Raw genomic sequence first — 26,875 nt, 5'->3', positions numbered from 1 at the left:
TTCCGGAAAGCTGCCCCGGCCCTCTGGCAGTCAAGGTGAGGCCGCCTGGCCATCTGGGGCCTCAGGGCCAAGACACCTTTGGGCCAGGGGCTCTGTGTGGGTCTGGGACCAAAGAGGGAGATATGGGTGGCTCGCTCCTAATCCCCTGCGTGTAGTTCTTTAAGGAGGGAATTTCGAGGGGCTGGGGCTGGGGCTGGGGCTCAGCAGTAGAGCACTCGCCTAGCAAGGCACTGGGTTCGATCCTCAGCACCACAAAAAATTAAATAAATAAATATAAATAAAGGTATCGTGTCCAACTATAACTAAAAAATATCTTTTTAAAAAGGATGGAATTTCAAATACTCCAAGGGGGCGAAGGTACAGGGAGGCAGGAGGGGCTGCAGGTGCTGCAGGGACAGGATCCCTGAATGTTGACCCTGCCATGACAATTCTGTCCCAGGACTCTCTGGCACTGGGCAAGACGGAGGAGGAAGCGCTCAAGCACTTCCGGGTGAAGTTCAACGAAGCTCTGAGGGAGAGCTGGAAGACCAAAGTGAACTGGCTGGCACACAACGTGTCCAAGGACAACCGGCAATAGCAGCCACCTCCCAGCTGCCACACGCTGGCAAACCCGTCCTAGAAGGGGACACACCTGAACTGCACCTCACGGGGAAGAACCACACAATTGCCTTTTGTTTACACTGGTTATTTATTTATGACTCGAAATGTTTAAGGAACCAAACAGCCATAAGTGGACATGCATCCTTGTGCTGAGGAGGGACACTGTCCCGTGTCCCTAGTCAGAGCACCGTGAGCCGGGCACCTTGAGGTTGTACCTTGCTCTCGTCTGAGGACTGGCATCCCAAGTCTTCCAGCTGGTGGATCTTCCCAGCAAAGACTGACCTCCTCTTGGGGGAGCCTTCTTCCCGGGCTCCCCACCTTGGCCTCTTGTCCAAACAGGACACCTCAATCCCCAGCTATCCTTCGGCCACCTGTGTGGCCCACCCTGCGTGTCCTCCATTGACCAAGTCCCAGGCAGCTCCCCAAGAAGCCAGGGTACACTCTAGACTCAGGGATGCTTGCTCTTCACTGCTGAAGTGACTCTCGGGTACAGGATGCCCCCACCTTTTTTCTCTGCGGGTAAGAAAATAATAGCCAAACTATTTACTGAACCTCTGCAGCTGGGGAGGAGCCTGCCTTGCCCCAAGTACAGTACAAAAACATGAGCTTGGCAGAGCTCATCCTAGTCAGGGTGAAAGGTCAGAGTGGAGTCGTGCAGTGATAGTGAACAGGCTGCCTGCTTCGGCAGGTTGATGTCCCCAGGGCTCGCCTTTGAGAACCTGCTGGGAGTAATCACTGGCTGGGCAAGGTGGGGTCTTTCTCTCTGAGGGCACTTAGTTTGAAATGGTCCAGGTTTAGGCTTCCCAAGGGCTGGACAAGAGCAGCTGTCCCTACTGCAGGTTCCTGGGCCTGCCCCAACTTTCTGAAGCCCAATCTGGTGAGGCAGCCAGGGCTAAGGCTTTTAGTTTGGGTTTTTTTGTTTTGTTTTGTTTTTTTGGTACTGGGGATGGAACTCTGGGGCACTCTGTAACTGAGCTACATCCACACCCTATTTTATATTTTATTTAGAGACAGGGTCTCACCGAGTTGCTTATTTAGAGACAGGGTCTCACTGAGTTGCTTAGCGCCATACCATTGCTGAGGCTGGCTTTGAACTTACGATCCTCCTGTCTCAGCCTCCCGAGCCACTGGATTACAGGCGTGCACCACCACACCAGACTAGGACTTGGGCTTTTAGAAACCCACAGTGGGCTGGGGACAGAGCCCGATGGTAGAGGATGTGCTTAGTATACATGAGACCCTGGGTTTAACCCTCAGCACTGCAAACAAAAAACCATTTTTTAAAATAAAAAAACCCTGGTAATGCTGATGCATGAGCAGCCCACTCAGGATCTGCTGGGCTCACTGCTGATCTCTCAGAAGCCTCCCAAGACTCAGCAGAGCCAGCAGCGGCTGCCCCTCAGCAGCCCAGGTGCACAGCCTAAAAGGGATTCCAGGTGCCAGCTCTCTCCATTTTGAATAGTTGTTGTGCCACCAGAGTACCTGCCTCATCTGCAGTAGCTAGGGGGTCACACTTTTGTTCCCAACTAAATGCCGAAATTAATCAGGCCACCCACCTTCTTTGCAATAGGAAAAACCGCGCGTACGTCCGTGTGTTGTGTTATTTATTGAATCGAGTCTGGGTGCTCCATGGAGTGGGCTGCAGGCCTTGCACACCCTCAGCAGTTTCTGGGTGTATGGTCTGTGTGCCTGGTGAGAATATTTTCTATTTTTTTAAGTCATTTCATGTTTCTGTATGGGAAAGGCAAGTTCAATATCACTGTTGTGGGCTGAGTCTGTGCAACTGTTTGTCATGAGATAAAGGCAAGTTGAAAGAAATAAAAGCCTTTTTATGTTCTTACGTTCTCGGCTCAGGAAGAAACAAGGGAACACAGAGTGAAAACGAGGCAGAAAACAGACCCCACTCGGGCTGGAGTTAGAACCAGAACTTTATTGTAGTGTATACACTTTCTGACCTAGCATCAATATACACATCTGGGAGGGGACACCGCGGCGCTACAGACTGTATGAGGACATCCCTCTCTGTTAGCATCTACCGTTGTCTAAACAGAGCAGCTACGGGGACTGGACGTGGAAGGGCGGCCACACAACAGCCCAGCCATCAGTGTCCTTAAAACTAGCAGTGAGGACACAGACAGCAAGCAGAACGACCCCAGGCTTACAGTCTGGCATCTGACATGTACACAAGAGCAAAGTGCTGTGTGGCTCTAGACCAAACTGCTTGCTGGCCTTCGCCTCGCCCAGAGCAGAGCAGCAGGACCCCTGGCTCCTGGAGTGGGCGTCTGACCCCGACACAGGGGCATCCAGGGACTGGGGTAGATGCAGACTTTTGGAACATTCTACAGTCTGTCTGGGGCCTCAGGGTTTCCCTTCCTCCATTCTGAGTGCGGATCCCTCAGGGAACCGCTGCTGTCTCCAAATCAAGTGGTCCAATGATCTGCACCATGGCCATCAGTGTCCACGACGCACAGAGCTTCCCCAGCCGGCAATGCACAGTTATGAAGCATCAGTTACAGCTGCACATGGGTCCGGCTGACGTCAAGGAAGCTGCTGGTCCTGGGGAATGCACAAGAGGCCGGGGACCCCACAGTTCCCACCCCCAGCACCATGCTAGAAGCGGGCAGAATCCCAAAGAAAAGACCTGGCTATTTCCAACTTCAAACACAAACCCCTGACCTGGTCCCAAGCCACAGCCTACAGCCCCAGGCCCTGGCCAGAGTGGGCGGGCCTCCCCAACCTGGTTTCTTGAGGGGGAGGGAACTGGAGCCAGGGTCCCTCCACTTTACGTCCCAGTCCTGGACTACACTAGCACAAAGGACACAGAGAATCCCAATTTATTTACAAAATATTAAAAAGTCAGTTGATCATCTACATATTAACCCATTCTGCCATTTTATACATGCACTAGGTTTGGAAAAAATAAAAACTTTTTTTTAAAAAGAAAAAATGATTTCCAGGTGGGAAGGAGCATTTCACCTCTGTCAGCTACAGTCCGTCACGGCAACTCTTCTGGAGGTGCAAGGTGGGCGTCTCGCCGGCTGGCAGGGGCCTGTGGTGCTGTGGCCTCTGTGCCGGCAGGAGGCGGCAGGGAGGAAGGGCCAGCTCCTGGCTTAGGGGAGAGCGATCCAGCGGGGACGGGCAGAGGGCGGGAGCCTATAGTCCTACACACCAGGCACGGAAGGACGATCAGCAACATGGGGTCTGCAGACCTGCTGGCCAAAGTGACTTTGTACATCGAGGACCCACGGGCTGGGAGAGGGTGGCAGGTGTTCTGAGGCAGGGACGCAGGCGCCCAGGGTGCATTCAGTAGCTGAGCGTGGAGTCGTCCCACTCCAGCTGCTGCTGCCGGTTGGCGTTCTGGCCGTCCCCAGGGCCGCCCTCCTCCTCCTCACTGCTCTCCGACTCAGCGCTGGTGATGTCTTCCTCCTCCTCTCCATCCTCACTCTCCTCTTCCTCCTCCTCTTCCTCTTCCTCCTCCTCACTGCTGTGCTGGTCCTCGTAGGTCTACAAAGAGAGAGGCATGAGTCTAGCTCATGGCCCAATCCCCAGAGTCCACCCTCCAGGAGCAGTAGCAGAAGGAGACATCCCCAGTGAGAGAGACTGGCCAGAGAAAGAGGCCTGGGCATTGCTCAGTGGCCTCTCCCCCATAGAGTCGAGGCATGCAGAGCTCCAAGATGGGGGTACTGGGGTCCCTCGGTGGAGAACTGTCTCTGGATAGAGTAGGAGGGAGCCCCAGCCTGGGGCCAGCTCTCTCTACACTTACACTTACTAGGGGGTATGACCCTCAGGAAGGCCCCTCGAGCCTCAGCCTACCCCTCTGGATATGAGGACCCTAGCTCTCAGAGGCGTGCGATTGCAAGGCGCAGGCATACAGACATGGAGGTGCCCAGTCTGCTCCTACCTCCATGGGGTTCACCGTGATGGTCAAGGCAGAGTCATCCCAGTCCATCTCATTCTCCTTCCCTGTGTCCTGGTCCCGCATGGTTCGCTGATGTGCAGCCCGGATCCGAAACACCCCCAGGATGATCATGAACACCAGGAAGCTGACGCAGACCACAATCACCACAGTGGCAGTGCTCGGGACGACTGTCGAAGGAGTGAAAGGACAAACAAGGGTTCAGAGAGGTCGCCCAGCTGGAGGGCCTTCCCAACCGTCCTCCTCACTCTCTTGAGGTCGGGACACTCCACCTGACCCCCGGAGTCAGAAACACCGGAAATAGCTCTGCCCGGGTCACTGTGGCTATGGGAGGGCTCGCATTTCCTCAAGTGCGACAGGGAACAGCTAAGTGGGGCAGGGGTGTCCACTTGAGCCCTGTGTGACACTCAGTGTTTCCACCCATGTGTCTCCAGCATCCTACCTGCAAATGGGTGAGGATTGGCCAGGTTGTGGCCTGACAGGTCAACAAAGGACCGATGCTCGGGGTGAACAAACTGTGGCTGGGCGGCCATGTGGCTGGCGTGCTCCACAGGGTTGGCGGTGTGGATCACATTCACCTGCAATGGAGAGAAAGGATCGCTGGGACGGGCGTCCTGAGTGTGTCCAAGGGAAGAAATGGGGTGGCAGCTGGTATGAGCAGTGCTACTTAGAGTGGCCTCTGGCCCTGTTGGAAGCCAACAGTGCACCATCCATGAGCAGGAAAACCAAAGAGCGAGCACCTAGAGACCACTGTAACAGCCTGATGTCCACGTCCAAGAACAGCACTTCTCTAACGATCCCTGTACAGTGCACTTCATCAAATAACCCAGCCACAGAGCCAAGCAGCAGACCAGCCTCCGGGCCTCGCCACTCAGCAAGTGCTTGGTAGACAACGTTCCTCCTTTAGCCTCAAGCCTGGCCACAAGAGAGGGCACTATCATAACTGTGTTTCCTTTCTAACCAGTTATCCTTTGGCTCAAATAAAATCCTCATCAACATTGTGAAGTGGGTCCAGTGCTGCCACTGAGGTCCTGGTGAAGATGGTCAATTGCTAAGAATAACTCTGGGTCCATTTCCCCAGATCACAGAGGCTCCAGCAATGAGGAAGCCACAGCAGAGGCCACTGAAGGCTTCAGAGCAGGATGCTGCCCTGCCTGAGTTACACTGCCAGCCAGGGCAGCGTCAGCCCTGCCTGGGGTGTGTCCCTGCTTCAGCCCAAGGACCCGAATTCACTCTCAACAGAGCCAGTGACCTAGAGTGACCTGGCACAGCTACAAAGATGCTTTAGTTCCCCGGCTGCTCTCTTTCTAAAAGAATATCCTCATGTCTCACATCAAAACCTGACCCAGCGATCTCGTCCCTCCCTGCACCTTCTCTGCCACTTGCTCTCTATCACCTCCCCACAGAGCTTCTCAGCTCTGACTCAGGCTGCAGCAGCGGGTGGAAGGGAGCAGCAGCTTGACTCGACCACAGTGCCTCCAGCCCAACCCATCAGGACAGGCAGCGCAGGTCCACCCAGTAGGCCCAGGCTGGAGAAGGCTGCCGCTCCTGGGATGAGCCTCTTGCTGCCGTGACTATGCTAAGGACTGGCATCTACCAACATCAGGGCCAAGACACAGGGCCCTCCGTCACCACCAGAGCTGGCTCTTCTGAGTAGAAGTCCTATACGCACCTCCACCTTAAATTCATTGCTGAGGTAGCGGCCATTTAGCTCAGAGCAGATGAGCTTGAACTTCCGGTCAAGCAGTGACCTGGTATGCCAGTTCCGGTAGCGCAACAGGTGCAAAACCTCTTCGTAGCTGGCCATGGTGTCCACACCTGCAGGGTCAGCGTTGAGAAGAGTGTCAGGTGGCTCGAGTTAGGAAACTGGGTGGGGCCAGAGCCAGAGCCCCAGTGGCTAAAGTCGGTACCTGGGCTGCTGAGTCAGCAGCCACATATTTGTGGCTTTCCAATTAGGAGACAAAGGCAGATCATGCGGGGCATTTAAGGGGCATGTGCTAGCTAGCCCCATCCCACGTAAGTTAGTGCTGTGTGTCCCCTTCCTGTGCAGAGGGGGACAGTATGCGGCAGTGCTGGCTCTCCTCGTGTTTGAAGATGGTGGGAGCCAGGTGGCCAAGGGCTTTCACAGTCCACCTCTCTCACCTGTGAAGACCATGCCCAGGTCAGAGCGGCTCACTTCGATGCCCTTCTGCTGCAGGCGGGCTGTGTCCACCTCCAGGCTCTCCTGCTCTGGGTTCAGTTCCTCTCCCTCCACCGTGACCTCACAGGTGTCCAGGTCATGCACGATCTCCTCAGACACCAGGGACTCTTGAACTACAGAAATGGCCCAACCAGAAGTCACCAAGCTGTGGGGCCCATCAAGGCTGGCCACCCCCTGATGGTCAGCCAGCTCATAAACCCCTTTTAAGGACCAGCAATAGAGGTAAGGAAGAGTCACCTTTAAGAACTGGGGGCTGCTGAGGGTGTGGTTCAGTGGTAGAGTGGGTGCTTATTAGCACACACAGGTCCTGGGTTTGATCCCAGTGCAAAATAAATACACAAACAAAACAAATGAAGGTACTTCATGAATCCTGGGCAACAACAGCAGGACCACTGTCCACCCAGGGACTGAGCCTAAAGACACATCTGAGAGCCGCACATCAGTCAGAGAAAGAGGAAAGGACCCTGAGTGGGTTTCCACAATGACACCAGGCAAGTCAGAAGCCCTCCCAGGCAGAGCCCCCAAAACCCCAGAGGGAGAGCAGGGGGCATGTGCACAGCAGCAAGGTGAGGAGGCTGCCTGTGCCTACCTGTGGGGTCCTCAGGGCCATCCCCCTCGGGCTCCACTTCTCGTGTGATTGTGCTGATGATTCGAAGCTCAGGGAACAGGAAAACCCCTTCTGAGCCCTCAAACTCAGAAGCCGCTCGGGCAAAGCGGTGGACACCACTCAGGCTGATCCTGGGCTCTTCCGGCTGCAAAACCATCACGTAGCCTTCGACTGGGGGGATCGCAATGCAGGGCGCCTCATTAAAACACCTACCAGCAAGAAACAGGAGGCAGTCAGGGCTCTGAAGGCCACCTGGGAATCCTCAGACTGGTGGAGGGGGACAGCACGGGTCCCCACTACCTTGGGGACAGAGAATGATGGCCCCTCCACAAACCACAGCCATCAGCAGACCTCCCACCCCACCATGTGGGAGTGTGGCGCTGGCCTTTCCTCACAGAAGGGAGGCCAGGGCATCTTACGACCTAAAAGCACACATTTCCTCTCAACGTCACTGAGTGAAAATGAGCTCATTTCTAGAAATCAGGACATACTTGACTGTGCTGGTGATTTTGAGTCTGCGGATGCCTGGTGTGGGGAACTGCCGTGAGTTCAGGTAGGAGACGTGCTGCAGAGCTTTATCCAGCTCCGAGATGTCGTCTCCTTCCAAGGTCAAGGCCGACTGGCTTGGGCTTACTTGGATCTGAAATCACAGCAAAGGGATAGAAAAGGAATGAGGCTCTGATGCTGCTGCTGAGGCCCTGGCTACTCTGGCAGAGGATTAGCGTGGATTTATTTGAACGGGTGACTTGAAAAGCTCGTATAATTCCAGGTAACAACTCAGGTGCAAACGTCATCATCCCAGAGTTCTGTCTGTTCCACTGGGCTCTCCATTGTGCCTGAGGGGCCCATGAATGTGGGCCAGGTGGCCTCCCAGTGTTACCTGCACGCCTCTGCCGATGTCTTCAGGGACCTGTAGGTCTAGCCCCTCTTTGCAGGTATACAGACAGTCAATCACCTTCTTATCTGCGAGTTTCCCAGAACGTACCGTTAGCCCAGCCAGGTTACCTCGGAAAAACTGGGTCATGTGTAAGTCGCCACCTTTGGAACAGGGGGGAGAAGAAAGAAGTCAGGCGTATGTCCCTGGCGCTCCTGGTTAATTTCTCAATGCAGTGTTACCGGTGGTGGCAGCTCGATGGATGGACATGCAGGTTAGTTCTGACCAAATCCTGTTAGCCTTGCCATCTACATGGAAGCGCAATGAAGAAATTAAATTGTTTGTGATCATGCATGTGGCCTGGAGAAGAGAGGAGCTGGGGGTCCCTCACCCCAAGCCAGGAACTAAGAGGCCCCATCAGAGTCCCCACACACACAGCCTCTCCCTGGCGATGGTGGCCTACCCTGCATCCACCACCAGGGTGCCCGGCAACACTTCCTACCAGTACCAGCCCCTGCCTGCTGGTCAGCTGAGTGCTCTGGGGGCTGCTTCCTCTAACTAGGAATACACTCGAGCAGGGGAGGAACACAGGGACGCTTGAAGCCGCATCCTGCCCCAGGCCTGTGGAGGCCCTTCAGGGAGCCACCGACCGTCCTGTCGAGCCCCGTTATTCCCGTCTCCTACTTCTGCAGATATCCAGGAGGCGGAGACGTGACCAGGAAAAGAAAAACCCACCCAATGGTCCCTGATGGACTAGAACAAAGAGCCAAAATCTACACCAGCCTTGAAGTGACGGAGAAGAGACAGACCTTCATGGGTCTTGTCTGACAAAGTCACTGGGCATGGCAAGCCATCACTAGGGATTGAGATTTCTAAGAAATAGCTATTTGAGCTTCGGTACCGAACAGGACAGAAAGTCTAGAAGAGTCTTTTCCTGTCTTGTGGCTCAGCCGCCTGAGTACCATGCGGTGGCCTCCCAAACCCAGTCTGGAGATTCAGCAGGGATCCCTGTGCAGCAGGACCAAGATAAACTTGAGAACTAAAAGCCTATGAGTGCATTGAGGGAATGAGTCACGTGCCGTCCCTTCCATGGGAATCATGAGGCAGGGTGGGGGTGGGGAGCACAATGCAGTGAAGCTGCTGGGAGGGCAGCCAGGACCAAAATGCAACTTGCGTGTTTCATGCGACACGTGGAATGAATCAATGTCTCATCTTTAAATGAAACAAAACAGTGAACTGTAGGGGGGAAAAATCCAGCAACCTGCAGAGGCCATAGTCACAGGCTCAGTCTCATTGTCATTTTCAACTCCTGAATACTCTGTAGAAAAGCAAGACAGACAACAGAAAAGGACCGACAGGTTAGGCTCTTCACAGTGGATGGCGAAAATCAGTTTTGAAGCATCCAAATAAAACCCAAAGAGAAAACCCCTCCTCAGCCCTCTGCAGGACATATTCCACCTGGGTGCGAGCGGGCACTCCATCACCCATCCCCAGACGCCAGGTCCACACCCCTCACTCTTCTTCTTCTATTCTGTCTTCCCGTATCCTCCCTGCTGCAACACGAAATAGATTTAAAACATGAAGAATAAAAGCACAGACATGGAATTCACAGATCCCATCATCCTGAGCCACAAGGAGGGCACCCAAGGAGAGGAGCACCGAGGCAACGCTGCACTGCTGTGACCTGCCACCCTATGCGAGCTCTGCCCTGCTCCCAATAGCGACAGTCTCCGTGCAGACACAGTGGGACAGCACACACAAGGGTCCAAGGCCTGGTGCGTGGTAAACACACATCTGTGCTTTCTGGAATCTCCAAACAAGTTCGCATCTGTCTGGACTTTTAAGCAACAAAGACATTTGTAAGCACTTTCTCGGAGAAGAGGTTGAGGAACTCACCCAGAGAAGCACAAGCTGTGGTGAGCCTGGGGCACACACCAGCCACCGCTGCCACAGACATGGATTAGGGTTGAGTATAAGGCCTGGCAGGGCGGGGTGCTCGCCCCCCAGCTGAGTGTGTGACCAATGCCCTCAGGACAGCTTTCGGGGAGCATAGCTGCTCTGGACACTGGTCTCTGCAGTCTACTGAGGCACCTCTGTGCAGCAGGGGGGAGAGGTGTCAGGTGCCAGGCTAGACCTGTGTTCAGATGAAGCCCTCTGCAGCCTCCACATCCAACACAGGGCCCCTGTAATGCACCCTTACAGGTGACACTGCCGTCCTGGAGATGCAGCTGCTGCCCCAGGCCCAGCTTTCTCCACAGTAAACTATCAAGGAAAGCATTTCCTATCCACCAAAAGGAAAAAGGACACCCTCCTTGTTAACCAACTTTGTAGGATTTGAGTGTGTTTGGTTTGGGAATTTAAGTGAATTTTCAGCTAAGGGTGCTGAGATGGGTAAGGTAAAAAGAGAGAATAAAAAGTCATCTCTATCTGATGGCAGAGATACCATGACACGAACAGGAGCCAAAGGCAGCAGCGCGGGCTAGGGGTTCATGTTAACCACAGCAACTAAGCTCCTAGGAGAGAAGTCCCATCTAGGTTCACAGCTGTGTGTTTACTCTAGTTTTAAAATATCATTCAGGAGTTATTGTTTAAACTAGGAAGCACTGAACTGAAAAGTCTAAAGATATCAATTTTAAAAATGCTTCATAATTTATTTCTCATTCCTTGGTCTCTCACTGCACTTCCTCATGGTTGGCTGTCACCAAAATTAAGGGATCTGCTTGAAGAGGCACATGCCAATTACTGCCTTACTACTCTTCACTTTAAAAAACCTGCAAGAAAATTATGAACTCTGCATTCTCCTAAGCATATCTGGCCAGGCATGTTAACTCACACCTGTACTCCCAGCAACTCAGGAGGCTGAGGCAGGAGGATCACAAGTTCAAGGTCAGTCTTAGCAACTTAACAAGATCCTGTCTCAAAAAAAAAAAAAAAAAAAAAAAGAAATCTGTCTTGTGAATTAGGCTTTCCCCCACTCCCATAAGTTCCTAACCCCAGTCAACCTATTGATTTTTTAGGGGGAAAAAATATTCAAAGGTCTGTTCAGGGAGTACATGTAGTGATGCTTATTTATTTATTTGTTTGTTTATTAGTTGTAGTTGGACACAATACCTTTATTCTATTTATTTATTTATATGTGGTGCTGAGGATGGAACCCAGGAATCACACATGCTAGGCGAGCGCTCTACTGCTGAGCCACAACCCCAGCCCCCCCATGTAGTGATGTTGATGCCCTGAAATGAAAAGAAATGGAGTTAAGCGGGGCACACAAACCCCCAGGGGAGCCTGAGGGGTCCATGAACTTGAGTCGAAAAAATTAAGGCTTATTTCCACTAACTTCTGACATGTGGCATTTCCCTTGGTTATAAATGTAGGCTACATACCACACCAGTGTTAGCAAGAACTGCAATTTGTCATGAATAAAAATCACTGATATTTTCATATCATGCCACAGCAGTTGCAGATATCAAAGTACGGTCACAAAGCGCTTCAACTTTGAACTACGGCCGCTACAGGTCCTGCCACTAAGGCTTACTCTCCACAGGTTACTAGAGCACCATGGGCAAAATGTTCACTGCTAATTCCTCAGCACATTGGCTGCTATTTCAGTAAGCTGGTTCTCTCGATTTCACAGGGGCTTAGGGACCAAGTGCTATAGACTAGAGGCCCACAGGCATCAGCAAAAGCAAAGGCTCAGCTTCATAGGAGATGCTCAAAGGCCCAGGTCCGGCGGGTCAGAGCACAGGCTGAGGGCATTGGCTCCCCAGTTTGCATCTTGGCTCCGTGGTTACCCACGGGCTAATCCTGGGCTGAGCCTCTGTTTCTTTAGCTAAAAAGCAGACCCTAAGGATTACTAGAGGTAGCAGATAATGGAAAGGGCCCACAGCCTGCACAAGTAAGCAGGAGGGAGTGGTGCGGCCGCTCTGGTGGGGGTCACGCCATGCCATGTGCCCCACAGAAAGCTCTACAACCAGAAGAGCAGTTCCCTGACCAGGTTCCTACCAGCCTGTGAAACACTCAGAACTTGGCAGAGTCCCTCAGCCCAGAGATTTCCAAGTCCTCTGTTTTCTGCGCCTGATCGCTGACTGTTGCTCCTTTGTTCTTGTAACTTCAATGAGAAGATGATTTGTAAAGCAATTCCCACAACCACATACTCCCTCCCTGCTGCTCCCTCCCAGTGAGTGGGAGGGTGATGGAGTGTGCTGGGCTCACAGTCACCTTTACGGAGCACCTCGGACGGGCTGTGCTGTAGCATGACACAGCAGTGTCCCCAGAAAGGCTACGCACAGGAGGGGGAAGGGAAAGATAAAGGAAATGAGAAACCAGGGTCCGGGGTGTAAGAAGCTGGTAAGAGCCCGCTCCCACCAGCGCAGCACAGAGGCGCGATCCCACGGCTGGGCCTGGGGAGCACTGCCCTTACCTTGCCAGCAAGCCCCGACCACAAGCTGCGTTTCTATCTTGGATGGATGGAGCGGGTAATCCTCGGTCACAGAGAAGGGCTCGTGAGAGACACCATCCACGTAGAGAGCCACGCTCGGGAACTCCACGTTGAGGACAAAGTGGTGCCACTCCTCATCACAGACCTACCAGAAGCCAAGGAAGCACAAGCTGTCAACCTGCCCTCTTGTCCACAGCTGTGAGAGAGCAGCACAGCGGGCTAAGGAGTGAACACAGGCTGTCCCAACGAGAGGAGGACTTAGAAGTCCAGTGATGAGGGCTGGGGCTGGGGCTCAGTGGCAGAGCACTTGCCTGGGACTTGTAAGACCCTGGGTTCAATCCTCATCGCCACATAAAAATAAACAAAATAAAGATATTGTATCCATCTACAACCAAAAAAAATTTTTCTTAAAAAGTTTAGTGATGAAGTGTTCTTCAAATGTCACCAACAGGGACAGAGCATCATCTCTAGGGTACTTCCCTCTCCTTGGGGCACAGGCCCCGGACAGGGGAGCTGCCCAGCCCCCCTCTGCCTGCAACCTACAGTCCTCCTGCCTCAGATGCCTGAGTCCCTGGGATTACAGACATGTGCTGTCACACCCGGCCTGCCTCGGATTTCTTGAAAATCATTAAGGAGGTTGACAAAAATTAACAGTGAAGGGGAGGAACAATGAAGCAAGACTGACCGGGAGCTGGCCACTGCCAGAGGGTTTGCAGGGTTGTTCTGTATGCTAATCCGTCTGCTTTTCCATGTCTAAAATTTTTCATAATTAAGTTTTTAAAAATATGTAATCAAAAGAAACTAAACATGAAACACAAATTATGATTACTATAACAGAAACATGCCTAAAATATCTATTTATGCGAAAAAAAGTATTTTTTCCAGATTATACCTTTCTTTAGTTTCTTAGAAAACATAACGGTAAAAGCTTCTGAAAAAATATAATTATTTATGTAAATAACAATTACACCAGGAAGAGGTGAATTCACCAACTGAACACCCCACTCCCTCCACAGTCACACACTCTTCCTCACTCAAGCTTCTGAATGCTTTTTTTTTTTTTTTTAAATTTTTTAGGTAATGCTGGGATTTGAACCCAGGGCCTTGTGCATGCCAGGCAAGCACTCTACCAACTGAGCCCTTAGTCAGTGCTGCTTAGGTGGCCCTGTCCTCACTCAAGCTTCTCTGTTTTTTATCTTGCAGCTCTTAGACAACATTATATTTGAGCAATCACAGGTGCGTCTAACCAGGCCAGCCTTTGCCCATGAACTCCAGGAGCTAAATAAAATCAAGCTAGGACAATAGGGACTGGCCAAAGATTCCCTTCTTGTCCAGTCCTGAATCAAGAGAAGAAATGGTCAGCTCTGATTCTGAGAAGGCTTTCTCAGATGACAGTGTCCTCTCATTTCCTGTAACACGTGGATTTTTGTGTATGTAATATTTGCTTTTTATCACAGCAACTATTGGAAAATTAGCTTTGCAAAGAAACATCATCATCAAAAGGAATGTGATATGATCTAATACCAAGACTATTTACCACTCAAGCTAGTGGCTCAGGCGGATTTGACAGATGTCAAAATTGCTTGCAAGTTTAACGCATGCTGTGGTGCCAAAACTGCTGAATGGCCACCGAACAGCTCTGTCACCCTGGGGATCCTCAGCATGATCTGGGAGCCTAGGCCTTAAACAATGAACGAGTGAACAAATACAAGTATCTCAATCCAATTTTTCAGCAAGTGCTCCTTATCTAACAGTATGTTGAATTTAAAATGTGCAATTTTTATATCAATATTATAAATACACACATGGAAAAAACTTGAGGCTTTCAGTGGAAAGGAGTTAGAGATTTAATTTACTACCCTTTTAACCACAGACACAGAAATAAAATCATAAATATATTCTGACTAGGGCTAGGGTTGTTGCTCAGTGGTAGAGTGCTTGCCTAACATGAGTGAGGTCCTGGGTTCTATCCTCAGCACCACAAATAAATAAAGTTAAAAATCCATTTATATATAATAAAAAATATTATATCTATATATATGTATGTATTTTTTTTCTGACTATTTACACCAGCCACGTGCAAGGCTGCAGTAGCTAGTTTTTCTTAAAAATTGCAATTAAGATGCCAAAAACATAATATTGGAGAAAAGACAGCCTTTTTAACAAATGGTGCTGGGGAAACTGGTTACCATATGTGGAAGAAAGAGACTACACCTTTATTTCTCACCCTGCACAAAAATCAACTCAAAATGGATCAAAGACCTAGGAATTAGACCAGAAACCATGCAACTCCAAGAAGGAAACGGAGGGTCAACACCTCAATGTGGGCATAGGCAATGACTTTTTCAGTAAGACACCTAAAGCTCAGGAAATAATGCCAAGAGTTAACATGTGGGAAAGGCATCAAATTAAAAAGCTTCCCCATAGCAAAGAAAACAAGAATGCGAAGAGAAAACTGGCAGAAAGGCCGAAAATCTTTGCTAATTACTCTCCTGGCAAAGGATTAATATCTAGAATCTATTAAAAAAAAAAAAAAAACTTAACACCAAATAACAACCTAATTAATAAATGGGCAAATGAATTAAACAGACACTTCTCAAATGAAGAAACACAAATGGGCAACAAATAAATGAAAAAATGTTCAACATCATTAGCAATTAGGGAAATGCAAATCAAAACCACTGAAACTCCATCTCACACCAGTCAGAATGGTGGTCATCAAGAATACAAATAATAATAAATTCTGGAGAGATCACAGAGAAAAAGGCACACTTTTACACTGTTGGTGGGACTATAAACTAGTACAAACACTACGGAAATCACTATGAAGGTTCCTCAAAAGACCAGGCATGGAATCCTATGACCCAGCTATTTCCATTCCTTGGTATTTATCCTGAAAAATTAGTCATCTTACTACAGTGACACATGTTTACAGCAGATAAAGACAATGTGGTGTATGTACATAATGGAGTTTTATTCAGTCATAAGGAAAAATGAAATTATGTCATTTGCAGGAAAATAGATAGAACTTGAGACCATTATGTTAAACTCAGAAGGTCAAGGGTCATATATTCTCTCCCGTATGTGAAAGCTGAAGGAGAGAAAGGAAAAAATAGGTGGGTGGGTCTCATGAAAATTGAAGGGAGAACAGTAGCGTAGAGGAAAGGGACCAGGGGGAGGGAGACGGAGGGGGAGGGAGACGGAGAGGGAGGGAGAAAGTGCTGGGGAGTAATTTTGACCAAATTACATGGTTATATTATGTACATGTAGGAATATGTAACAACAAATGCCATTACCAATAAAAATGCCATTACCATACCACACCAATAAAAAATGTGGAAAGAGAAAAAAACGTAATTGATGAGTCTTTCTTTGGTCACCTGATTCAACTTCCAGTGAAATTCTGCAGGTTTATACTTCCTCTCCTCAGCAGGATCCTGGCGGAGGAGGAAAACCAGCCGGCACCCATGGACATACAGGGAATAATGGTGTCGGTTCATATCTGCAAGACAGTTTCTTTGGGTAAAATGCCAACTTAAGATCCTTGAGAGGAACCACAGCTGTTTCTTTAATTTATTCTGAAGACACAACTTTATCTGCATAAATGAACCCTCCAGATGGGCCAGGGAGGGTTTAGGAACAAATACACTCGGGCGTTACTGAGCAACTGTGCCCGTGGTAACTGCTGACGATAATCTACCGAGCAAAACTAATGAAGCCTGAATGCTGATAGGGTCTCTAGAGGACAAAGTGCCCCTGGCACAAAGGGTGTCCGTAGACCGACCAGCTCGCCTGAGGCTCTGGGAAGGAAGGGCACCCGCCTCCAGAGACCACCCCAGACCCTGGACAGCAGCAGTGTCTTCAGAAAAGAAACCTACCTGTTTTGTCTGAACTGCAAAGAATCGTCTCCTTCCTCCTGCCAAAAGGCCCATGCCTCATCCACACGGAGATGGTGAAGGGCTCTCTGGGGCTGAGAGAAACAAGACCGTCGGGGACCCTGACTGCCTGGGTGCCGTTGAACTCAAACACCTGGTCGCTGTCGTGGCCGTTGTCCGTGGGGAGGCCCATGGTCCAGTTCACAGAGCTGCTGGGGGCAGGGAGCAACTCGGCAGTGCCAGTGGCAGCCCCTAAAACCACACCACACTGACCGTCAGTTCAGCGTATGCCCACAGCTCCAGGGGGCCAAGCCACTCCAAGAAGCTGGATTCATCTGCTGCTGGACGACTTGCTGGTCCTGGTTTACTCTTCTTCACAAATGAAGGACTGTTAATTACCCACCCAAGTACGCACAGCACTTGTGTATCAGCATTAGAGAGGCCTCCTTGTAGTGTGCACACATGCAATCAGCTCTGCTAAGAACGAGGCCTGCCATGCACACAACCCCCACACCCCACCCACCCCTCCAGTTTCTTCTACAGCCTGATTTTAAACAGGTAGGCTGCTGTCACTCAGCCCCTCTCCCTGGGGACATCGAGGTTGTTTCCAATTCCTTCCCATCATCAGCCTCTCCTTGATGAGCATCTGTGTGGCCCCATGATTATGCTCCAAAGATAAATTCCAGAAATGGAATTACAAGTCAAAGAATAGGAAATGATTCTACAACTGTCAATATGTATTGCCAAGGTCAGATGTTTTTTTTCTTTTCTATTCTTTTGGGTGCTGGGGATGGAGAGCAGGGCCTCACACAAGCTTTTTTCTTTTCTTTTAAGTTTGTGTACTGAAAAAGATCTTTCACACTCTCTTGGTTGCTTGGTCCACAACCCTGTGTGGTTGGTCTGGATTGGCCTAGTCTTTTAACTAAACAGAGATCTCAATGCAAATCCTAGTTATGCTACTTCCTGAAATGTGTCACTGGACGAGCTACTTAACCTCCCTTGGTCTCAATTGATTCCTCCATAAAAACACAGTCAATGCCGCCTACTCAGTGGGCCTATTGGGAAGGCTAAGTTAAAACCACATAAAGTACCTAGCATAAGGTAAAACGCATGCCAGAATTTAAACATTAAATCCTTCCTATTCTGCCTTTCAGCTGTTCTACTAAGAAGATGTGGATTTAATACCACAAGAAGCAGTGGTATTAGGAGAAAGGAAACAAGTTTTGCATGCTGTGCAGATATGCAGAGTTTGACATGTAAAACGTCCCCAGCCTCTTAGTCTACAACCACACAAGTACATGACTGTGAACATTTGGGCTCAGAGACACGAACACCTGTGTCCTCCTCCCAGGCATGCAGGCAGAGTGTGATTCTCTCCTTCCACTTATTTACCATTTAACAATTCTGATACTTTGGTTTTGGTTTTTTGTTGTTTGTTTTGAGATAGGGCCTAAGTTGTCCAGGCTGATCTGATCCTCCTGCCTCAGCCTCCAGGGTCCCTGGGATTATAGATAAGTCCACCAAACCTGACTGTTCTTGTTTTGAGACTACAGTTTGCTCTATTGCCCAGGATGGCCTTGAATTCTGGGGCTCAAGGGATCCTTCTGCCTCAACCTCCTGAGTGGCTGGAACCACAGCATGATACCAGGTCTGGCTCATTCCTGTGTCACCCTTATTTGGATGACTCAATGTATGTTACTATCTTCAACTCCGTGGTTCTTAGATGCACACACACCTAGCATCCTGGATGGACTTCTAGGGCTTAGCACTCCCTGGAGCCCATCCGGGGCGAACATCATCAAGCAAGGCAGCAAAAGCCATTTTGGAAGCTAATCTGTTCCCCTTATCACTATCCCACAACACACATGGGTTCTGCTGCAGCGTCTTTCACCCTCCCTGGGGAGGGATAGCTTGGGGACACAGGCCTCCTTACCACAGAGCCGGTGAAGGGACTTCTCAGAGTAGGTGTCTCGGTCACAGCCCTTGCCGATATGGCTGGTCTCCAGCTCCACGGTGGCCTGTATGGAGGCAACCGGCGCAGCACACGTCTCCAGGTGGATGTTTGGGAACACAGCCAAGGTGCCTGTGCCAGGCTCGTACTCCACCCGGTCACTCCAGCCTGGGTGACCATTGGTGAGGGAGGAAAGAAGGGAAACACATACTTGGGTTCCCGCAGAACCCAGGTTTCCAGAACAGGCCTGAGGGTGAAGGGAGACTGCCACTCACCTTGCCACCCAGGGGTACAGGTGGGCTTGATGCTGATCTTCACCAGAGCATCTTCCGTGGCTCTTTTCTTCCCACAATCATAGGCTGTGACGGTCAGCTTATACTGACGCTCCTTGCCGTAGTTGAGCTTCTCTGTGTTTTTTATATAACCTGGCAGTGGAGAAAAAACAACAGAGAACCATCATCACCCTGGTCCATGTCCTTGAATTAAACACGAATGGCAAGTGCATTAAGCCACCAAGGCCAACCCAGGAAGAAGCTCAGGCTGGAGACCACTGACCCGCAGTCTGTCCTGCCTGGCTACAAGCAACATCCACCAGCAGCATTACAAAAGGGCTGAGACCAAGGTCGCGATGACAGAGTAAAAGTGGAGGCTGAGGCACAGCAGTTACAGGCTGGTGGAGCATGAGGCCACCAGGCTGGGGCCCTGCTCTGGGCAGCCCCTGTGCTCACCATCCTTGTCCACGGTGAATGGCACATCTGGGGTGACGATCTCATAGCTACAGATCTGGCTGAACTGCGGGGAGCAGTCTGCGTCCACGGCCTCCACCCTCAGGATGCTGTCGTATTGCTTCCCCTCTGTGGCTGTGGCTTTGTAGGACTTCTCCTTGAACACGGGCGCGTACTCATTCACATCGTTCACCTGAATGTGGACAGTTGCTCTGGACAAAGGGGGGGGGGAAAGCTGGGTTTTGGGGTTTTGTTCTGTTTTTTACCAAAGGATACCAATCCTGCCCCCCCCTTTTTTTGTGGCACTGGGGACTGAACCAGGGGCACTCTACCTCTGAGGCACCCCCCAGCCCGGGCCTTGTTTCTTTAACAGAGTATTTGGTGAGATAAAATTACTCATTCATTTATTTTTCAGAACCTGCTACGGTACATGGTGGGCTCTGGCTAGGAGCTGTGCATGAGGGAGGACCAACCCTGACACAGCGCTGACCTCTGAGGGTGCCTCTGCCTTAAATCCCTACACACGGGCGGTCTGGGAACACGGCAGGGCTGCCTCCTCCTCACATGCACGCTCTCTGGGGCTCTCCCACTGCGGCCTGCTTACTTATGAGACTTTTTCACGCCAGTGCCGTCGGGGCCCTTCCCGCAGTCGTAGGCCTGGATGGTGAACGTGTAGTCCTTCTGCAGCTCACAGTCCAGTTTCTCTTTCGAGCGGATTATTCCCTCACCCGTGGATTTATCCACTACTACTGCATCAAAGGGGACATTCTGCCCATGAATTTTAAAGCCACAAATCTCACCTGGGGAGTCAAAGCAGAGCAGGTTAGAACTGCTGCCATGGGAACCCACGGCACATGCCAACCTCCCCCAGAGAAAATAAACAACAATTCTGCAGCCAGGGGGTTTGGAGGGTCCGTGGACAAAGCAGGGGGCACTGTGCTTTAACACGGGTGAGTTCGGGGGCTTTAGTAAAAAGAAAAAAAAAGCAATCTGGCTTTCCAAGCAACTTGTTTACTTTGCATCCATTCATGCAGGAACACAGAGAGGAGACAGAGACAGGCATTCCACAGGAGCACTGAGGAGTCTCTTTAGCAAGAGCCCAGGCCTGAGCACCAGGGCTCCCGGCCACCCGAGGCGGCAGCTCTTTGGATTTGGACCAGAGAGAGGATAAAAAGCAGTTAAGTGTTGAGAGAGGAAGAAGTGTGAGATATAGGACCAGCACCGTAATACAGAAATTCTGTCAAGAAAAAAAATCATAAGAACCAAGTCTTCCTGTGCAATGAGCCTGGCTAAAATTAGGGAATCAAAACAAGCCGCTGGAGAAGGTAGAAATACCAACTTTCAGGCATCCATTTCAACAGCCGTCACCGGCCTCTGTCCTGGGAGCTCGGCTAGGTTCCCTTTATCCTACCACACCTGAAGAGAGACCTAGCCAGGGACCAACCACAGCGATACTGGCTCAGAAGCGTCCTGAGGAGCTCAAGGTCACGTCTCCACATGGGCCCGTGGGAGAACAAGCGGGAATGTTCTGACATGTATACGAAACTCCACAAAACATATTTCACACAAAAATAAGACTGAATTCCTCCATGATTCCAACAAATAGAAAATTGTTATGAGGCAAATCTCTGAGGTTGAATTAAAAAAAAAAAAAATGCACGGTGCTGTCTGTGTGGTTCAAATGGATGTCTGATTTCCAGATATTTCTAGCCAAGGTCTGGCTACACACAATTTCCATCAATACATTTTAAAATAGCAACAGAGTAGGAGAATAAAGGGGCAAAGGAGCATGACAGTTGCTTCTGTTTAAGGGCTGATTCCCAATTTTAAAAACAAAGTTAGTGGGTTAATATTCAGTAGAGGGAAACAAAGAACCCTTGATCACCTTCTTTGGTGACTGTCACCTCAAAACTCTCTAAAGGGAGAAAAGATAAACCCATGTCAGTAACTCAGGAAAGAGTGAAGACGGAACAATAAGGAAATAAAGTCAAAGATGAACACGTCATATTGAAAAGCTCGACACATGATTTACAATACACTCGGTGCCAGATGCTGGCACTGCTACCGCAGACCCGTCCTCAGCGACTGCTGAGCCCACTTACCGGGAGCTACTCAGGAGACAGGCTGTGCGAGCTGGCCTGACACCCCCAGGTGTCTTCAGGATTTCCTTTTAGTGATACTTTGATGACGATTATGTGTTTCCATTTTCCAGCTGTTCTCTTAGCTGGGTTCTGGTAATATTCCCCTCATCATTAGGTTTAATGAAACCGACATTTGGAGCCAAAGGTTTTACCCTTTGTTCTGACTCATAGCCAGGTCTTCCCATCTAAGCACCCAACCAAGGCGACCAACAGCCCTCTGCGATGGAACACCAGCCTCACTGGGCAGAGGCCAGGCAGAACTGGCCATTAGTTTTTCTCCATGAGAACTCCCTTCTCCAAGGTCAGCACCGACCCTGCCAGCCTCCCCATGACCTGGAGATGGGCAGCATCCAGCCCCAACCAACCTAGCCATCACAGGCACAGCCCACCTCCTCCTCGGCCAGATGGAGTGCCCCTAAGCACCCCTACTTTTCGAACGTCACCATGGACTCCCCTGAACAACACTGCTCCGTTTTCTTGTGTTTTAAAGGTTTTAATATGGTGTCATGTACTCTGCAGTGTTTTATGACTTGCTTCCTCACAGTCTAGGCACCTAAGACTCACTCATCCTGTGGACCGCCAAGAACAGCTGGTGACTCTCACTGCCACTCGGTGGCCAGAGCCTGCAGGGCAAAACAGGTGGGGTGCACCGCTGCTGTCACAGAGCAAGCGCTCTCCATCATGTCAACACACTGCAGTCCCAGGACCCTGCTGCACAGGAACAGCACAGTCACGGCAGCTCTGTCCAAGCTTGCTGCTCACATGCAGGAGACCCCGCAGACCCGCCCTGCCCAAGGTGGGAGCCGCTTGGCTAAAATTCACATTAAAATAATATTAAGTCAGACTGGGGATGTGGCTCAAGCAGTAGCGCGCTTGCCTGGCACGCGTGCGGCCTGGGTTCGATCCTCAGCACCACATACAAACAAAGATGTTGTGTCCGCCGAAAACTAAAAAAAAAAATAAATATTTTAAAAAAAATTCTCTCTCTCTAAAAATAAATAAATAAATAAAATAATATTAAGTCTTCAGTTCCTTGGCCATGGTGGCCACATCTCAAGTGCCAGCTAGCCACGTGGGGGATGGGGGTAGACTGCAGTACCCCTCTCCCCGCAAGGTCCAAGGGACGCCTGCCCTGGAGCAGGGCTCTGCACACTGCAGTTTCTGGGCCAATTTCACCCTGTCCTTGTATTTGAATGGCCTGTGTTCTAAGAATGTTTTTTGCCTTTTAAAACAATATTTTATAACATGAGAAAACTTTCTAGTGAAATCAAACTTCAGTCTCCATGAGTAGCATTTTATCAGATCATGGTTGTTCTCTGCTTAGGTCGGGCCTCGGGCAGCTGCCACAGCAGAGCTTGCTCCAGATTTACAGAGTTGCAAAACACCTGTGGCCGGCAGGGCCCAAAGCAGCCCAGCAGAGCTGCTTCTGGCCGGTGCCCAGGCTGGCATGGCTGGCACACCAACTATGCCAACTGTGAAAATACCTAAGGAGCTGTAGGTGCCGCTGCTTTTTCCAGCAGACTTTCCTGGAAAAAGTCTGCTGACCCCTGCTCTAGAGATGACCTGTGAGAGACCTGAAGGCCGAGGCGACACCCAGCGGCTTTCCGGGTTGTGCTAATTCACAATGCTTACACTCTTTGGGTGTACATGAGTATCCCATAATATGTTTTAAAATAACTCAAGTTGCCCAGAGAAAACTCAGTCTGACCTGGGGTTGACTTTTCTAGAGAAAACACAGTGAGGCAGCTGCCCATCATCTGAACTGGCGTTACTGACCACGGCTGTAGTGTTTTCCTGACCAGAGCCGCCAGGCCTTTGGTAGGCATGGATCAAGCCCCCTATGATCAAACATCTGGCCTGAGTGGGGCCGCCAACACAAAGCAATGCCACATTGGGTTCAAAGACACTTGTCACTGAAGCATAGTCTTTTATTTGGAAATGAGGTCTCACTATGTTGACCAGGCTATGCCCAAGTCATCCTCCTGCTTCAGACTCCCAAGAAGCCAGGACTAGAGTGTGCTGACCTTGACTGACCATGGGACAACCAGGAGGGACAGAGCTGTCTGTTTCAACTATAGACTCCAAGTGTGCAGGGAACACTTCATTGGTAAAATAATGTCTGAGTAGAGACCTGAGAAAATTAAGGGAGCAAACCCCATGATTCTCTTGGAAAGAGAATTAGGTGCAAAGGCCTTGAGGCAGGAATGAGGAGGTCTTGCTGCTGGCTCCATGTGGCTGCTGACCTGAAAACAAGTCTATCAGAGGGCCCAGACAGTGGCCTGAGTAACCCAGCAAGGGACGCCCTCTGCCAATCTGCGAAAGGCTGGGAGGGAGGCCTGGGGAGGACGGGAGCTGGGCTCTGGCTCTGAGCATGAATTGTATTGCAGTATGTTGGGGGCAGTCTTGGGACAGTCTTGGGACAGGGACTCTAAGGTACGACCCGCAAATGTAAGAACGTAAAATCCTAGAAACATCACGGAGTTCCAGGCTGCTCTCAGGATCTGCTCCATTCATAGAAGGGCAGAACGTGTAACTGCATCTTTTCCACATTTCCCTGCTGATTTTAAGAATTTAAGCAGCTACTTCAGTGGGCTCCACCCACAGGATTTGGTGCCTCAAATCTGCTGGTTCCTATTAAACCCGAGCGAGGCCGGGTCCTTTGCCTGTGATGACTGATAAACCACCAGCCGGCCAGCAGCCTCAAGAGCAGGACAGCCAGGGTTTGGCCTCGGGCAGACTTGGGTCTTCCACGGCTGAGAGCACCACTGGGCCCAGGCAGCCTTCGGTCTGCCCAGGACTGTGACTATAATGGGGCAAAGATTGGGGGGGGGGTGAGCAGCGAGACCTGAAAAGGAGGCGCCAGGGTTGATTATAGGAAAGGCAGGACTTGAGGACCAGCTGGAGCAGAGGCTGCATCTGGGCAGCCCGTAGGTCTTGGCTCACCAGACGCGGAGGGAGGAAGAGGCTTGGGGAGATGCTCAGGGCTTGAGTTACTCACCCTGGCGTCCCGCTTGTCTGGAGTTCTTTTTTTTTTTTTTAACTGGTTGACAATTTTATTAATTTATTTTAATTAGGTATATAGGACAGTAGAATGCATTTTGATCTATTATACACAATTGCAGCACAACTTTTCATTTCTTCGTTGTACACAATGTAGTGTCGTTCCATATATGCAGTCATACATGTATCTAGGGTAATGATGTCCATCTCATTCCACCATCTTTCCTGCCCCCATGATCCCACCCTAACTTTCCCTCCCCTTTGCCCAATCACAGTTCCTTGTCTGGAGTTCTTAAAGCCAAGCCCAGGTGTGGCTTCACCCAGACACCTCCACGCCCCCTCTGACAGTCCTAATGTGACTACTGCAACCCGTCAGCGCCAATGGAACTCACAGCTCCTTAGGTATCTTCACAGTCAGCACAGTCGGGGTGCCAGCTGTGCCAGCCTGGGTGCGGACCAGACCCTCCAGGCTCCTTTCCTTGTCCATCTCCCCTCCTCCTTAGCTCCTCTAACCTCATCTAAATAACCAAAGAGGTTTTAACTAGAGAATTTGTTACAAGCAAAACATAAAGAGTGTGAAGCAGAGACCTGCCTTCTCCACACGGTCATGTAGGGGCTCTCAGCTGGCTGTTGGCACCGGTCTTCACTGCCTCCTCTGTCCCCTCCAGGTTCCCTAGCATCAAGCAGCCTTGCCGCTCTTCCCACGTCCTCTTTTTCTCAGGCTGGCTCCAACTCCACTCTCTTCCCCAAGCAGCAGGGCTTTCCAAGCCTCTCCCGGGCCCTGGGCACCCTGCCTTTACAAGGATATGGTTTCCTTTGCTCCTCAAGAAGTTCCCGGTGCAGGTTCTAGTTGAGGTGCTCTGGTTGCAAGCAACAGAATCTCGTCTAGCTAACTTAGGCAAAAGGGAATCTATTGGAATGTCATTGGGAACTCATGGAATTGACTTGGGAACAGCCAAAAACCAAGGCGAGCTTAGACAGGGACCAAGACGGTTCCATAGAACTTGGACAGACAGAATGGAACCACAACTACTCCAGCTCTTTGCTGCTCTGCCCAATCCTCAGAGTTAAGGAGGGCGCACCTGCTTGGCCTGGCTGGGGGAAGAGGAGAAGGAGCAGTGGACCCACTGATTTGTACCCACCGGGAAAGAGACTGAGAGTGTTAAGAAGTGGACATTGGCAGCAGGTGTCCTCCACAATGTCCCTGCTACACCAACTACCTTCCCTGATCCTTTCTGCTCTGCTTGGCCTTGGTGACCTTTGGTGGCTTTGGTGACCTTTGGCGTCCTTGCTTGCTGGTCTGGCTGGTTTGGGAACAAGCTCACGTGTGGCTTTGTCAAGCCACCCTAAATGCACAGTAGTGATAACTACACCCGCACCCCTAAGGGTTTCTCTCTCACCAGCTCCCCACTGATTATGGCTGCCCTCAAATCTGGGCCAAGAGCTACCCAGGAAGCCTATAAAGCTATGGTGTCCAGCCTTCCCCACATGTTCAGACACAGACACTCTGGGGCTGAGTACAGACCTACGTGTTCTTAGTGAGCGCTGCCTCATGGCTCCAGTGTACAGCCGGCAGAGTTGGAGAAAAAGGTCCATCAGTGTTTCCCAACATAGCTGGCGGGTGTGGGCGCTCAGGCTATGCCTGGAAGTGCAGACCCACGTGGGCAAGAGCAGTCGGGAACCTGCACTTACACAGGGCCCAGGCAATTTGGAAGCAGTCTTGGAAATCATGTGCACAATTCGCCCTGACTATCAGGCTCAGCAGCCCATAGGCACTCATGTGGACTCCCATCATTTGCTCCTCCAGGACTGGGCCAAGCAAGCCCTGCCAGGTCCCACCCTGGAGTCGCTGACTTACCTTCTTAAGTCACATCATCTTGGCACCAAATCGCCAGCACCCATGCCCCTGGGTAACACTGCCAGTGCTGGTTCTGCACTCCTACCCAGACTACCAGTGGCTCTGGGAACAGAGACCAACTTCATGCTTTTTTTTTTTTTTTTAATTTTTTAATACTTATTTTTTAGTTCTCGGTGGACACAACATCTTTGTTTGTATGTGGTGCAAGGATCAAACCTGGGCCACACGCATGCCAGGCAAGCGCGCTACCACTTGAGCCACATCCCCAGCCCCAACTTCATGCTTTTGTAAGTGCTCTGGAAGATCTAGCCTCATTCAATTAACATTTCATGGTCACTGAGCCCACACCTGTCCTGAGAGGTGACTGCCATCAGGCAATGGCCACATAGAGCAGATGTCCTGGCCCCAGTACCTCCTCAACTGCCGCATTGGAGTCTTGACTCCTAATAGGCTCAACCATATGACACGTCAGCCTTTTCAAATATCTTTGTATTTTTAACATACAAAATGACAATTCATATGGCTCAGCCTAACACATCCAATTCACTGCTGCAAACGTAACTTCAGCCCAGCGGCTGAAAAGCAAACCCGGGCAGTGGGGGAGGGTGATGAGCCCAACTGGCAACGCTCAGGGCACCAGAGTCTCAACATGTGGACAGAAGTGCCAGGTCTTCGGAGGAGGGGATGTCA

General features: G+C 50.6%; 2 protein-coding genes across 8 annotated transcripts in view; one reads left to right on the top strand and one right to left on the bottom strand.

Moving 5' to 3' along the window:
• Positions 1 to 2,397, top strand: part of Pik3cd (phosphatidylinositol-4,5-bisphosphate 3-kinase catalytic subunit delta) — a 46,474-nt gene extending 44,077 nt beyond the window's left edge. For all 4 annotated transcript variants that reach the window (XM_076863384.2, XM_076863380.2, XM_076863382.2 and 1 more), the window contains one exon: positions 440 to 2,397. In XM_076863384.2, coding sequence (XP_076719499.1) covers positions 440 to 577 — 138 coding nt within the window. In that variant the 3' untranslated portion in view covers positions 578 to 2,397. The remainder of the gene's footprint in view (positions 1 to 439) is intronic.
• A 113-nt stretch (positions 2,398 to 2,510) lies between these two features.
• The window catches only part of Clstn1 (calsyntenin 1), a 67,718-nt gene continuing 43,353 nt past the window's right edge, over positions 2,511 to 26,875 (bottom strand). Inside the window, exons 3-19 of one of the 4 annotated variants that reach the window (XM_076861348.2) lie at positions 21,072 to 21,101; positions 19,791 to 19,986; positions 19,190 to 19,398; positions 18,737 to 18,886; positions 18,444 to 18,629; positions 16,514 to 16,762; positions 16,016 to 16,137; positions 12,618 to 12,780; positions 9,459 to 9,515; positions 8,204 to 8,361; positions 7,815 to 7,963; positions 7,306 to 7,532; positions 6,659 to 6,829; positions 6,189 to 6,334; positions 4,959 to 5,094; positions 4,502 to 4,686; positions 2,511 to 4,104 (exon numbers count right to left, since the gene is read on the bottom strand). In XM_076861348.2, coding sequence (XP_076717463.2) covers positions 3,904 to 4,104; positions 4,502 to 4,686; positions 4,959 to 5,094; positions 6,189 to 6,334; positions 6,659 to 6,829; positions 7,306 to 7,532; positions 7,815 to 7,963; positions 8,204 to 8,361; positions 9,459 to 9,515; positions 12,618 to 12,780; positions 16,016 to 16,137; positions 16,514 to 16,762; positions 18,444 to 18,629; positions 18,737 to 18,886; positions 19,190 to 19,398; positions 19,791 to 19,986; positions 21,072 to 21,101 — 2,735 coding nt within the window. In that variant the 3' untranslated portion in view covers positions 2,511 to 3,903. The remainder of the gene's footprint in view (positions 4,105 to 4,501; positions 4,687 to 4,958; positions 5,095 to 6,188; positions 6,335 to 6,658; positions 6,830 to 7,305; positions 7,533 to 7,814; positions 7,964 to 8,203; positions 8,362 to 9,458; positions 9,516 to 12,617; positions 12,781 to 16,015; positions 16,138 to 16,513; positions 16,763 to 18,443; positions 18,630 to 18,736; positions 18,887 to 19,189; positions 19,399 to 19,790; positions 19,987 to 21,071; positions 21,102 to 26,875) is intronic. The other 3 variants (XM_077109977.1, XM_076861349.2, XM_077109978.1) reach the window with 3 other exon arrangements.

Source organism: Callospermophilus lateralis, chromosome 7 (genome assembly GCF_048772815.1).
Source record: "Callospermophilus lateralis isolate mCalLat2 chromosome 7, mCalLat2.hap1, whole genome shotgun sequence".
In the NCBI taxonomy this organism is placed as follows: domain Eukaryota; kingdom Metazoa; phylum Chordata; class Mammalia; order Rodentia; family Sciuridae; genus Callospermophilus; species Callospermophilus lateralis.
The sequence above is the reverse complement of the archived record's forward strand: the minus strand, read 5'-3'. Positions and strand labels throughout refer to the sequence as shown.